At 43.4% G+C, this 14640-nt stretch overlaps 2 protein-coding genes across 2 annotated transcripts; one reads left to right on the top strand and one right to left on the bottom strand.

The window, feature by feature from the left end:
- Positions 1 to 2546: 2546 nt before the first annotated feature.
- LOC133907339 (eukaryotic translation initiation factor 3 subunit B-like) lies at positions 2547 to 7105 on the top strand. The gene is made up of 11 exons (XM_062349361.1): positions 2547 to 2816; positions 3511 to 3751; positions 4163 to 4309; positions 4418 to 4546; positions 4660 to 4788; positions 4857 to 4940; positions 5045 to 5169; positions 5263 to 5461; positions 5544 to 6076; positions 6343 to 6451; positions 6552 to 7105. Exons 1-11 carry the CDS (start codon positions 2695 to 2697, stop codon positions 6894 to 6896), a joined length of 2163 nt encoding a protein of 720 aa, XP_062205345.1. The 5' UTR covers positions 2547 to 2694; the 3' UTR covers positions 6897 to 7105.
- Positions 7106 to 8418: 1313 nt separating this feature from the next.
- On the bottom strand, positions 8419 to 10700 carry LOC133907834 (uncharacterized). Its single transcript, XM_062349928.1, has 4 exons — positions 10256 to 10700; positions 10111 to 10164; positions 9314 to 9439; positions 8419 to 8741 (listed from the first exon to the last, which is right to left on the bottom strand). Exons 1-4 carry the CDS (start codon positions 10628 to 10630, stop codon positions 8571 to 8573), a joined length of 726 nt encoding a protein of 241 aa, XP_062205912.1. The 5' UTR covers positions 10631 to 10700; the 3' UTR covers positions 8419 to 8570.
- Between the last annotated feature and the right edge of the window lie 3940 nt (positions 10701 to 14640).

The raw sequence follows: 14640 nt of genomic DNA on the forward strand, positions 1-14640 counted from the left end.
TGTAAAGCATTGGTAGATAAATTCGCATTTGATTAAGAGCCTATCGAACATCATGATTGGTAAATAATCTGAAACTATTTGATGCAGTAGCATCTGTAGTTGTTTGAAGTATCTGAACAATTAAATTACCTCTTATCCCATATTGGTACCATGAGAAAAACATGTGTCACAAAAACTCAAATCAAGGCCCAATGCGGCAGTTCCATCCATTGACTCAAGAATGAATCTCCAGATTAAGCTAGAGCAGAGGTATTGGTGATTATTCTTTAAGAGCACCACTAATATGATACACCTGATAGACCGTGAGCACAATTATAATATGCAGGCAAATAGCAACTCTAAATTAGTTAATCTGAGAAACTTGATGGAATAATCGCCAGGTCTAATGAATGCTTACGGCTTACCTTGTTGAGTGCTGTTGTTGTTGATTCATGACCTAGCACATTGCCTATGGCAAAGACAAGCATCAGCATCACATACCCTTGCAATTGCTTCGCCATCGCCTGTAGTGCTCCTCCTCCGGCGTGATCAGAACAAATCAGAATATAGCAGAAGATCTCCTCGGGTAAACCTGACCATAACAATACTGCAAGACTCGGTCAAAATTCATTGACATGACACGGATTATCAGAACGCATCTTGTGATTAAAGCGGACTCTATTTAAAATATGCACAACATCAGACATAAAACGGGAATATTGGATTAGAGTAGAAATTCTTAGTGGGGGATAAATTTATTTTTGAAAGGAAAAAAAATGAATTGATGGTAATGAGAAGGAAGGAACCACATCTGATTGAAGCCACACAACCACCGTAGAGCAGCATCTTCTGGATTCGTCGGCTGGCGTAGCATGCGGCACGGCCCTCTGCGCGAGCGGAGCCCTTTGTTCGCAGCACTACGACGGCCACCTCCCCACAGCATCACAGCTCAAAGACTAGAGCTCCGTCGCTTGGAGGGGCATGGCTACCGCCTCTCCATGTGCCGGGTGAGGAAGAGGCCAACGACTGGGCCAAGAACAACGAGAGGGAGACGATGACGAGGGGGAGAGGACCATGCAAGGATCGATCCGGCAGTGGCGTGTCGTGGGAGGACGGGGTGGGCGGCACGGAGGCAGCGACCTGTCGAGTCGCGTGTATGCAGCGGAGGCAATGTGGAGGTCGTAGGCGGGGACAGAGCCCACGGACGCCATGAGGAGGAGGCACAAGATCGGGGAAGATTGGTGGAGGGAGGAAAACGGCGGAGCAAGCGGAGAAAGATACCCGATGCCACAAAGCCTACGAGACGCTGCGGGGCGCACACACCATATCGGACGATGCTAACCTGTTGGTGATCTAATCGGACAGCTCAGAATCAATAGTCGACGTGGATAGCCTGGGAAGCCGAGAATGCGACGAGTTTGAGACTAGTAAGAGATTACGGATCGACAATGACTTTGGATGTTGCATTTCCCTTTATATCACTATGCAACCGAATAGAGTGAATATAACATCAAATGCAACACTATATCCTTAAAAAAAACAAACAAAATGCAACACAATGTAGGCATCACGATTTGCATTGAAAGGACAGAATCAACGGGCAGTAAAATATTAGACGTGATTAAAGGGCAATTACACCACCAACAAAAGCTCTTCCACGGTCATAATCGAGATGTTCTCATGCTAACTTGCAGCAAAGCCACAAAGTCATTGTTCTTGCGTACAAAGACGTCTAGCAATGTCTTGGCCGCTTCGGCCACATTTCATACATCCTAGGCTTGAACTCATTTGATTCCAGGTGCATGCATCGACTGATTTCAAATCTTCACTCTTATGCATGCAATGTTCCTATTTTCAAACAAAGAGGGCTATTGAAGGACATTCATAGAACTAGAATAGATAAGTACCCGTGCGTTACAATTAAAATATAAATATAAGATACGGTAATGTTAAACATAAATTTAAGTATAGATATATGAATATGATATGAGAGCGTTATCGAATGAATGCAATGTTCCTATTTTCAAACAAAGAGGACTATTGAAGGACATTCATAGAACTAGAATAGATAAGTACCCGTGCGTTGCAATTAAAATATAAATATAAGATACGGTAATGTTAAACATAAATTTAAGGTATAGATATATGAATATGATATAAGAGCGTTATCGATTGAATATGTCGGGAGCGATGCTATACTTTGATTTCAGATGAGATTCGAAAAAAAAGATTATCTACTAGTTCACTTCTATTTTTATTTATATTAATTAGTAAGATGTGTCTCATATATGTAGCTAGTAGCAAGATGAGAATGCTGTAGGATGAGAGTGAATGAAAAAATAAATATATTATTTAAATTTAAAGAATTTTATTAGATAAGAGTAGAGTAAGAGGAAGATATAACGGATTCTAAGCCATTGTATTTTTGGAAGAGGATAGGAGTGGTTTCACGAATTTATAACTTGCAAAATGCAAAACTAGAAGGGGTTTTATTGAACTTTCTCAAGAATGAGAGATCCTCTCTCGGGCCCACCTGCCAGTTTAGAGTCATAAGAATAGAGGAGTCGCGATTCCAACCAAAACCCCAGCTCCATCGATCCTACCCTCGCCTCCTCGCGCGCCGCCGCTTCTCCCCTCACCGCCGCCACACCGCGCGGGCAGTAGGGCATCCCCCCTCTCGTTCTCGCGGAGGATTTGAGGTGTATGTAGGAGAAGATGGCGCTTGCAATCTCCATGGAAGGCATCGAGGCGCGGGCGCGGGAGCTCGGAGTGGACCTCTCCTCCGTCGATCTGGACTCTATCACCCTCCCCGCCGGCGAGGACTTCGGTATCCTCAGGTAACCTCACGCGCCTCCTCACGCTGCCTCCGAATCTGTCCCAAACACTAGCTCGTCGCGCTTGTAGTATTTGTCCGCCTTGGTTGCTCTAATTTTGTTTCATCTAGATGCAAGCCTCTGCGGTTGGAATTGTAGATTTCGTGCAATATTACTGTGTTTATGTCGTAGGTTCCAGTGGTAGTTGATGGCTAGATTTGAGTTTTTTTTCTTAGCTTAACCGGCGGGATTGATCTGTTCTTGGCGCAGTTGGACTAGCACTTGTGTGTTAGTTGTGTTGCAGTAGCAAAATCTGTTGTAGATTTATATGTTTTGTGGTGTTAATTGTCCACCTGTCTCATTTGACGTGATTGAGTGTGCCTAACAGAAAAAGAATCTAGTACCGTGTCTAACAATGTAGTGTTAATTTATTGTGCACATCCGCAAACATTTGTGCTGGACTATTGGTTTGGGCAGATGTATTGGTCTCTTCTGGTTTAATACAGTGCTACTATAGTTATACGCTACTCGTTTTGTGGAGTCTAGCATAGTCCATGAAATAGTACGCTAGTTACGTAAAGGTTAATCAGATTGGCAGTCAATGAAAGTAATATCAATCTTGTTAGGATACTATGTTTATTTGGTACCACACCATGAAACTAAGTCTGCGGACTTTGATTTGCCTTTTCTGTTGCTGATTGATCATAAATTTACACAGTGATGACGAGGAGGTACTTCGGGATGAGGAACCTCCAGAACTTGAAATGGGTTTATCCAACATTATTGCCGTGGACAATCTGCCGGTTGTTCCTCCAGAAAAGTTTGAGAAGCTTGAGAACGTCATACGCAAGATCTACAGCCAGATTGGTGTGATAAAAGAAAATGGTCTTTGGATGCCTGTAAACCCAGAGACGAAGAAGACATATGGCTACTGCTTCATTGAGTATAATACCCCTCAGGTAGTTTGCTTGTTGTCTGTTGCAGTTCAATGAAGCAATAGCTTGATTTTGTTGCCTTTGCAACTCATCCATAGGCCCTAGCTGCCATTTGTATAGTTTGAGTGATGCCTTAGTGAGGGTTGTTTTATCCAAACATACAAGTGAATAATTTTCATATTGGAACATTTTCACACTGCCTGCATTTTGGGATGCAGTGCATATGCTTTTGGAATACTGTATAAACAAACATTTAAGAAAATGTTATGATAACTGGAACAACGTTATTTTTCCACCATCATGTTTGTTTTACCTCCCTCTATAATCATTTTGATTTCCATCAAATTATTCTTGCCCATTTTAGACGATTGAAAGAGAAAAAAGTCTTCTTCATAGCAGTTAAATGATATGTATCTTTGTTTTACATCTTGCCAGGAAGCTGAACTTGCCAGGGAGAAAACCAATGGGTACAAACTCGACAAGTCTCACGTCTTCGCAGTTAATATGTTTGATGACTTTGATAAGTACATGAAAGTTCCTGATACATGGACGCCTGCTGAAATTAAGCCATACACTCCCGGAGTAAGTCTTTTTCCTCTCTACTCCCTGGAAGCCTACTTCTTTTTAATGCTTAAAAGATTTGTCATGCAGCCTTGCTTAATATTTTAATATCGCATCTTTGCGCCGCAGGAAAATCTTCTGAAGTGGCTAACTGACGAGAAGGCGCGAGATCAATTTGTCATCCGTGCTGGTACAGTCACAGAAGTTTACTGGAATGATGCAAGGAAGTTGACACCTGAGCTTGTGTATCAAAAGCAGGTACTTGTATTTTCTTGCATTTACTTCTTGCTACAGTTGATTAAAAAAAAAGTTCCCTAACTAGAAACAAGTCCCATGTATGTACTTATCCTTTTACTTCATTTTCTTGTCAGTACTGGACGGATAGTTTCATTCAATGGTCCCCTCTTGGAACATACCTGGCAACAGTTCATCGGCAGGGAGCGCAGGTGTGGGGCGGTGAAGATGGCTTTGAGCGCTTAATGCGTTTCGCTCATCCGCAGGTACTGGTTTGTACCACGCTAAATTCTACCCAGTATTTAATGCCCTCGCTGACGGTGGCTCGTAACAGGTGAAAATGATTGACTTCTCTCCTGGTGAGAGGTATTTGATCACATACAGTAGCCATGAGCCCAGCAACCCTAGAGACACACATGTAAGAAACTGTCACAGATTTATTTCTCTGCTCATAGCTTTCCTTTCATTTTCTTTCCGAGGAAATAGTTTTTCCTTTTCTGACTTCCATTCTTAATCTTGTAGAGGGTTGTCCTAAATATCTTTGATATAAGGACTGGGAAAGTGATGCGAGATTTTAAGGGAAGTGCTGATGAATTTACTACTGGCGGGAATACTGGCGTTTCTGGTGTTTCATGGCCTATCTTCAGGTGAAAACGCCAGTGTTGCATTTGTTAATTAGTGCACAATGTTTTGTTAAGTTGTCCCAGAGTGACGCTTACTATATTTTTATGTGCTCAAAGGTGGGGCGGTGGAAAGGATGATAAATATTTTGCGAGGCTTGGGAAGAATGTTATATCTGTCTATGAAACTGATACATTCTCCCTTCTTGATAAGAAGTCCTTGAAGATAGAAAATGTAGTGGACTTCAGCTGGTCTCCCACTGATCCTATTATATCCCTGTTTGTTCCTGAAATGGGTGGCGGAAATCAGCCTGCAAGGGTGAGCAGAAATCTGAACTTCTTTTACGATGTTTGTTCAATATTTAATGGGGAAGGCTAAACTTTTTCTTTCTATTGAAAAGGTGAGTCTTGTGCAAATTCCTGGCAAGGAGGAGGTGCGGCAGAAAAACCTTTTCAGTGTCAGTGATTGCAAGATGTACTGGCAGAACGGTGGCGAATATCTTGCCGTCCAGGTTGATAGATACACAAAAACAAAGAAGAGCACCTACACTGGGTTTGAGCTGTTTAGAATAAAGGAAAGAGACATCCCAATTGAGGTCCTTGAACTTGAGAACAAGAATGACAAGATCATTGCATTTGCCTGGGAGCCTAAAGGCCATCGCTTTGCTGTCATTCATGGTGATGGCCCTAGGCCTGATGTTAGCTTCTACACCATGCGAACAGCCAATAACACTAGCCGTGTGTCCAAGCTCACAACTCTCAAGTCCAAGCAAGCTAATGCATTGTACTGGTCTCCTGCTGGGCGTTTCATTGTCCTTGCTGGGTTGAAGGGTTTCAACGGACAGTTGGAGTTCTACAATGTTGATGAGCTTGAGACCATGGCAACAGGAGAGCATTTTATGGCGACTGACATCATGTGGGATCCTACTGGAAGGTGAGCCAATCACTGGGTTTAGAAATTTGTTGATTCGACTTAGTGACACTGGTGTTACTATAATTATGTCAAATTGGTAAAATCAAGTCTTAGGCATGGAGAAATCATTAAATGTTTTTGTTAACTCAAAAAACCTTGCACCTTAGCATTATATGCATGAAATTCTAATTTAGGCAAAACAGTCAATAATTATACCGTGTCTTCGGTACCTGTAATCCCTTGTAATTTAATGTATCTGAAATGATTTTGCAACTGTTTTCGTTCAGATATCTTGCGACTGCTGTTACCTCAGTCCATGAGATGGAGAATGGTTTTCAAATATGGTCCTTCAATGGCAAGCACCTTTACAAGGTGTCGAAGGATCATTTCTATCAGGTAAATGTTCAATCTCACTTGCTCTTTTGGACATGTTTCCATGCTATATGATTGCCCTTTGTTTTAACGTTTTGTCTTTTGCGTGAACTGAATGGTACAGTTCATATGGCGCCCGAGACCGCCATCGCTGCTGACTCCTGAGAAGGAAGAGGAGATCTCGAGGAACCTTAAGAAGTACAGCAAGAAGTACGAACAAGAGGATCAGGATGCGTTCAACCAGCTGAGCGAGCAGGAGCGCAAGAGGCGGACGCAGCTCCAAGAAGAATGGGACGCATGGGTCGCCAAGTGGAAGCAGATGCATGAGGAGGAGCGAGCATACAGGATGGAGCTCAGAGATGGGGAGGCCAGCGACGAGGAGGAAGAGTACGAGGCCAAGGAGGTTGAGGTTGAGGAGGTGGTGGATGTCACTGAAGAAGTTCTTGCATTCGACCTGGACCAGGAGTGAAAGGCATATGATAGTATCTGCTGAGTTTTTCTTGGTTTGCCATCGTGTTTAAGTTAATCGCCGTTGCTTTGCATAATAGGTCTAGTGATCAAGCGCACAATTTGCTGATGGTTCTACTGGTTGATTGTACTTCTCCTTAAATTTTAGGATCATGTATTCAGATATCAAATTTTGCTGCTGGAATACTTATCTTAGTCTGGTTCTGCCAATTAGAGTACTCCATTCAGGTGCCAATGTGTTTGGTCACAGTTCAGGTACACGGTGGTAGATTATAAAGTTGTCAAACCTGTGAATTTGACGGAGTTTTATCAAAGCCAAGTGGCCCGGAGGTCCCAGGCAACCGTACTTCAGATGGAATTTAGTGTTGAAATTGATTGATCGTTCCATCTAAAACACAAGTCACATGCAAAGAAATGCTAGTTGTTGGATTCCAAAATTACTCGGTTTTCTCTCTTATAAAGAACACCCCTGTATTACAGTTGTATTTAGTAGATATCTTCAGTTGGGTCGCCGCCTTCTCCGTCCCGGTCCCATCCATTCCCACAGCCTCTCCCGGCTCCGCTCGCGACGGGTCCTCGGAGGCGTACGGCTTTGCGGGATCCATCGCCGCCGTGGGCGTACGCGCCGGCGCCGTGGCTGCGTTCCCTCGGCATCGCCTACTACCCGAGCAAGTCAGCCTGCACGGCACATTTTCTTCACGAATTCACGACGGATTCGCTCTACTGAGTTAGTAGAGTAGTGCACCCCACGGGTTGAGAGCAGGGTTCGAAAATAGGACGGTAACTGTTTGATTATCGTGGTTACCGATTAATTCGATCTGCACCGTATTTAGAAATCGAGTAGTTATCGATCAAACTTAAATTCATAATTCAAAAATATTAAAATGTTTGACAAAATTCAACTAGATTCTACCGCATTCCGCTAAATTACTGTATTGTTACCGACCAGTGGTTTTCAGGATCTATCGAATTTGTGAACGCTGGTTGAGAGACTGAGAACGCTGCGACGTAGGTGCTGGGCGCTGGCGGCGCCGTCGCTCCTCCTCGCCTCTGATGCTTCTCACTGACGAGACGTGCCCCGTTCCTTCTTACTATCTCAGATGAATATGCGGATATGCCCGGGAACGCTCGACGCCGTCAGCTCGTGGGACGGGAGCAGAGAAGCCAATCGAGCCCATTGCTGATATCGGCATCGACCAGATAAACTATCTTATGTTTGGCAATCGATGATAACTGGTAAGAGCTGAAACCCAAACCACTTCATTCGTTTCATGTGAAAGACTGTCCTGGTTTTAACTTTTGATCAACAACATCAACATGGTGTGCAAATTGGTGTTCTGCTGATTTTTTTTGTGTGTGTGTACAGAGTTTCTTCTAAGTATGGTTACTCAAGTGATACTTGCATACTTTACAATTACAATTACAATTCGACAATTCAACATCAATGCTACAACAAGAATTGTGGTTACGCTAGAATGTAAAGTAGAAAGGCACCACATGCCAAACAGGCAAACATCATCTCATAACGTGCAACACCAAAATTTTGTTTTATTCCAAATAAAGAACACATAATGTACAGCACAGATACCGAAGGAGCCAAATCTACAAACAGCTCACAAGTGTGCAGCCTGAGTCTAACACCTTGATGTGCAATGCAGGGTGGGACAAAATGTTCTTACTTCTCCTCGTATTCCACGTCAATTACATCAGGTTCTGAGCTTCTTGAACTCCTAGCACCTCCGGAGGACCTGTTATTTGGTTGCCATACAATGTTTTGGCAATTCATGCACCGAATGACTTGGTTACGGTAGCCCACAAACCGCCTTTTGCATGCTGGGCATGTTCCCTGGAAATGAAACCAGTTACATCAGTAACTAGTGAAAACTAGTATCTTCAAATCATACTCGGCTTCTAGTTGACTACTACCAAGGACATTATGAATAGTCATGCTGCAATTGTGTAACAATGGCCAAGGTCATGTTGATGCAGATATGGTTACTTCAATCATTGAAAAAAACCATACAACAAGCCCAAATTAAGAGTGAGCTGTGACCAACGACATAATTAAACTCTATGCTACACATCCAATGGCTAAATGTGGTATCCCATTTGCATTCAAGTTCAACAGCTCTCTTAAGTGCCAGGGAAGCGAGAAATCCAAATCAAATATCAGTATGTTCAGAGGTAGGTCAAAACTCTAACTCCACATGTTGTCAGTACAGACACAATAGCTAACAAAAGTTTAAAGCACGGAAACAAAAATGCAAGATGATTGGAGAATTTTTCTAACACTTCTTCGCAAGCATATAAAGCATGATCACGCATGCAACCTGCTGCGACTGACTCCTTTAAAGTGAGTCAGTGAAGAAAGAAGTGCACAATAACAGATTAAATTCAGAAAGACAGGTGTGTTGTTACCTCAATGGCAACCCTGTTAGCAAAGGTCCCAAGGAGAAGAGGGGCAGCGAAAGGCAGCACAAATGTACTGAAAATGAAAATTCTGAATAGCCACCCTGACAGTGCAAGCCAAAGGAAAAATAGTGTCTGCATAAAAAGGATAGTTAGAAACATCGGATACTGAAAATGACATATTTTGTTTGTAACAGAACTGTCAAATGTATAACTATGATACATAATATTCTAATCTTAAAACATAATAGCACTATGATAAATAGTATTCTGATCTTAAACAGAATGGTACTGGTATATGTTAGTTAAAGCAATACTCGAGTTTGCGCACCAAAGTTACAAGGATCCATTTCCTAGACTTTAGGCCCAGAACAGTTAACGTCTGTGTTATGGCAAATTTCTTGCAGCTTTTTATCAAACATACTTCTTATGATGATGTTGCGATTTACACAGGCATCTAACTATACAAAGAAATTTAGAGCTCCCAAAGATGGGTACCAGTAACCCTCAATCAAACTGATCATCGCAAGGCTGCGAATTTGTTGTCCACTTGTTCTTGATTGCACACATACTGTTGTAACAACACGAAATATTCCTGAACTAAATCAAAACCTAGGAGCTAGATCACGGAGCAAAGGTGTATTCATCATCAGATGGGATATATGAAATGAGCTAGTAAGCAGTAGCACATCACCAAAATGCCACAAGAATCTAAGCTATGATCTGTATGACCTAGTGTTAATCACTGAAACTACAGCTACGTTAGCAAGTTAATCCGAGTGAATTTAAGCTATCAGTGAACTCACAGATAAAGTTCTCCCAATAGGAGTGGCCATGAAGTCATTCAGCTCCCTGCGATACTGCACAACAAAATCCAAATTAATCAGAACCTAGAGCGACAGGAGGTCAATATATAGCTGGAAATGTTGAGGGAGTGTAGAGAATCGGAACCCTTGGCCAGTTGCGGGAGAAGTCGACAGAGAAGGAGCGCCACCACCGCCCGATGCCGAGCTCGGCGTCGATCTCCGCGGCGCGCACCCGGGCGGCGCGGGAGGCTTCGGAGAGCCTCCGCAAGATCGCGAACCTCCCGTCCAGCCGCTGCGCGGCCTGGCGGGCCTCGAAGGCGAGCCGCTCGGCCCCAGCGTTGGCGCCCCGCCACGCGCGCCTCGCGAAGCCGTCGAAGTCGGCGCGGCCGAACGCGCGGGGGGTGACCACCGTCGCGGCCCGGCGCGGCCGCCGGCGGGCGGGCCCCACAAGGGGGCGAGCAGCTGGAGCGGCGGCCGCGGCTGTTGGTGGTGGTGGATGCCACCGCACGAGAGTCGCCATGCCGGCGCGTGCGAGAGAGTGCGAGGGGGTCGTCGCGAGATTTTTGTGCGGATGGGGTTGCTTGCTTGCTTCGTGGGCTGCGTGGGCCTCCTATTCTGCTCGAGTCGACTTTTCGAGGCCTGATTGAGCCCCACTTCTTCTGCCGCGTTATTTTATATTTCCTAAAAAACTAAATTGCAAATCTATGATTCCGTTTTCAATTTTGACAAAACTAGACTCCTCCTGTCAGTTCAGTGAGTGGAAAGTAAAAATCACCCACTGGACAGACGGGAAGATAAAAAATCACTCTCTGCTTAGGCGATTTTTCTTCCCACCAAATATAAGGATGGGATGACGTCACAGTGACATGCTACCATGGCATCCTCGGATGCCACCAAAGTGTACCAATCTCTTGCCCTTCCAATGGGCAAGGAGTGGCAGGCCCCACAGTGTTGCGTAGCGCCCACCTATCTCCTGCCCTTCTAACGAGCAGAAAGTGGCAGGCCCTGTTGCAACATCGACTATGCAGTACCTCTAGCCCATTGGAAGGACGGGAGACTAGGCTATAAAAGCCACGCGCACCCAGATAGCTAAGACATCACTTTCCTTTGCTGAGATGACTCGCTAAGAGTAGAGAGATGAGGAGAGGGGAACTAAAAAGAAGAAAAGAAGAGGAGAGAGGAGGGAGGAAGGAAAAAAGAAAATAAAAGAAGAGTATAGGAGAGGGGATGAAGGGAAAAAGAAAAGAAGAGGAGGGGAGAGGGGAGGAAGGAAACAAAAGAAAAGGAGAGGAGGGGTAGCGGCGAAGCCCTTCCTGAGAGGAGAGGAGGGGAGGGAAATAGGGGATCTGCGAAGCCCTGCTGGAGAGGATGGAAGGAAAGAGAGATGCTGCCTCTACAGCTCGGCACCAATTCCTCCAGGACTTTTTACACAGAGGTCAGTGGCCCATCGTCACGCCCCTCCCCTTTACACAGATGTTTGGGCTATCGTTGTGGCTACCTCCCTTATACGCAAATGTTGGGGTCATCATGGTGCTCCCTCCCCTTTACGTAGATGTTGGGGCTCATCGTCACGCAACCCTCCCATTTACCTAGATAATTCCATAAATAATATATTTTGCACTTCATGGTTACATGTTGTGTTAACATGTATTACTTCATAATGCACGTGCAGAGTTCGCCGACATGGGTGATGAGGATGCGGTTGGGTTCATCGAGCGCTCCTTGTGACACAATCTATACCTCAACAATGATGCATGCATCCACTTGGGTGGTACGCACGACGTGATTAGCCAATCCCACTTAGGCGACACACCTCTCGTACCGACGTAACTGTCATAGTATGAGTACGCAATGCCTGCTCCCAGTGGTCATCCTTTGTGGACAATTGCCCCACCAAATCCTCTCACGTACTTAGCAGACCATGTGAGAGAATAGGGTCTAGGGCACCCAGACTTGGGACGCATAGGGGGATCTACCCAAAGCGAGGACAGATTTTAGAGCATACTTTGTATATTACATCCTTGAAACGACATTGATGTCATCTAGAGGGGGTAAATAGGTGTTTTAAAAAAATTGTCCCCTTTTTGAATAGTTAGCCTAAACTAACAGCAGAAATAAACTAACGGATTTTCAAAAGTGAAAAAACTAAATATGCTAAGCTCAACTAGTGCACAATCACCCTAAACAAATATAAAAGATTATAATCCTAAGGTGATACAGATTATTCAATTCTATCCAGATATGCAAAAAAAAACCCCAATCGAAAGTTCTGATCCTACTGATCGGATATTCAGATTCAAGGCCAATCGGATGTTCTAATCCTACTGATCAGATATTTTGATACAGGTAAAAACAGCTACATTGAATATCACAAAATTAATTCAAGGTACATACATATAAGCATACAACCAATTAAATCAATGTAATGCCCAAGAGTAAAAAGATACAGAGACAAACGATTTGTTACCGATGTTCGTATATCCACCGATATACTACGTCTCCGTTGAGGAAGCTTGATCAAACTTGAGTTGAGTCTCTTTCAACCTTTTTCCTCACAAGGTTGCATAATACACTCTTCGTCTTTAATATGACCAACTCTTTATCCACTCCAGAGATGATGAGTTCCGCTACCACTTTTGGGTCTCCTCACAATCTTCACTTGAGAAGATCACCGGTAATCCACCACTAAACCGTATAAGAGACAGTGTTTTTCAAGAGTAACAAACTCCCGGATGCATGCTTTAAACTAAGCTAAGTTCTCAACACACGCAACCAACACGCCAACTGTGGGCTACTAAGGCACCACACACCTCACACCTCTCTCTATCTTCACTAAGCTACAAAAGGCTTTGATATCACAAATCAACCCAAGAGAGAATAAGAGAGTACTCAAAGGTGGAACATCAAGTTCTAACACCTCTCAAGCATTTGCAAGCACCAGCAAAACAACTTCGAACCCCTCCATAGACTTGGCCCCACACAAGGAGGGCAGGGGGTATAAATACTCAAACTCTAAAAACTAGTTGTTGAACATATTCTACACTGATTGGAACTTCTGGTCCTATGAATCCCAACGGTCATATCTGGTACATAGAGCACACCCAAACCTATTAAAAAGCACACATAAGAACTTTCGATATATAGGTTGGAATATCTGATCCAAAACTAACTCAAACCCGAGAACACCATATTTCTGAAAACCGAAGGTTCCGACACATCGGAACTTCCGATCTAACCATCAGAACTTGGATCGGAACTTCTGATACTCACATCGAAAGATCCGATCAGCACAGCTGACACTCCGAAAAATAACGATAACTTTTGAACCTGATGTCTGATTTCGGTGATCTTGGACTCTACGAAAAGCTTATTCAAAAGGTTACGCATCCCAATTGATTGCTTGATCTCAAACACATTGGCAAATATAGGAATATTACCGAAACCAATTTGGACATTTCTACCCCATTTTACTAAGCTTAATCACCAACGATTAAACTATGTACCACATGGCCCACTGAACATCACACAAGAATGGACAAAGGCACACCCAGCACAAAGGTGACAACCACACAAAAGATTAAATCTAAACAACCGTTTAGATACCCTCAACACACTGAGCAAGACCTACTCACACACCCACCATGCACTGAGCATATGGCATTAGCACTTGATATCATATGAGCTACACATCCGGTAGCCCCTCTCGATAGTACGGCTATCAATCATATAATCCGGTCTCCCACCAAGCACCTTGAGACTGAACAAAACTAAAAAGCATATTCTAGTAATACCTTTGCCTTGAACCATCCTGTCGGACTTGACGAACACATCATCCGAGTCCTGATGCTTTTTCTAGGCTTATCATCAGCTCTTCATTTGCGATTGATGATGATGTTCATCCTCACTTCCCATCACGATCCTTTCTTGATCTTCTGGAAGCTTGAAGAAGTTCACTTGATTGCTTCCCATGCACCAACCATGCAAGACTTCTCTTTTTCACATCATCTTCATCCGATTCACCGCCAAAATACGAACTGCAAGCATCAAGCATACAAGTTATCCATTAAGCTTGTATTGATCTTGCCCTTCCAATTATGTATATTGAATATCTTAATTCAACACTTGCCTTCATATAGAATCTAACCCCACTCACTCAAGCACATAATAATTTGGTTAGTTTATAAAAGCTCAATTGGCAATCTCATACATTTAGTCACTTGATCTCCACAAGTGACCTAGCTTTCACGTTTACTGTCAATCTTTTTTTTAGCTTCTTCCTCTTCTTATGAGCAACACCTAAAACTCAATGACTTTGATGCATCTCTTTGATCTCATGGTATTCCTCAATGAATTCATAATTTATCACTTATACATCTTCTACGGAACAACATACTAACAATTTTTAATATAATTGTTAGTTTATAGGTATTATCATCACTTACCCGAGTATCACCTAGAGCTCATTCATCTTGATGTCTTTCTCTTGATCACATAACATTCCTCAATAAATCCATACTTAATTCTCCACGC

Source organism: Phragmites australis, chromosome 24 (genome assembly GCF_958298935.1).
Source record: "Phragmites australis chromosome 24, lpPhrAust1.1, whole genome shotgun sequence".
Classification (NCBI taxonomy): Eukaryota; Viridiplantae; Streptophyta; class Magnoliopsida; order Poales; family Poaceae; genus Phragmites; species Phragmites australis.

Bases quoted from the DNA above. Each gene is read 5' to 3' on its own strand.
- LOC133907834 (XM_062349928.1), bottom strand. From the start codon at position 10,630: ATGGCGACTCTCGTGCGGTGGCATCCACCACCACCAACAGCCGCGGCC. The intron at 9,440-10,110 runs GTGAGTTCACTG...CTTTTTATGCAG, and splicing joins CTATTGGGAGAACTTTATCT to ACACTATTTTTCCTTTGGCT. The intron at 8,742-9,313 runs GTAACAACACAC...TTTCATTTCCAG, and splicing joins CTAACAGGGTTGCCATTGAG to GGAACATGCCCAGCATGCAA.
- LOC133907339 (XM_062349361.1), top strand. From the start codon at position 2,695: ATGGCGCTTGCAATCTCCATGGAAGGCATCGAGGCGCGGGCGCGGGAG. The intron at 3,752-4,162 runs GTAGTTTGCTTG...ACATCTTGCCAG, and splicing joins TTGAGTATAATACCCCTCAG to GAAGCTGAACTTGCCAGGGA. The intron at 4,310-4,417 runs GTAAGTCTTTTT...TTTGCGCCGCAG, and splicing joins TTAAGCCATACACTCCCGGA to GAAAATCTTCTGAAGTGGCT.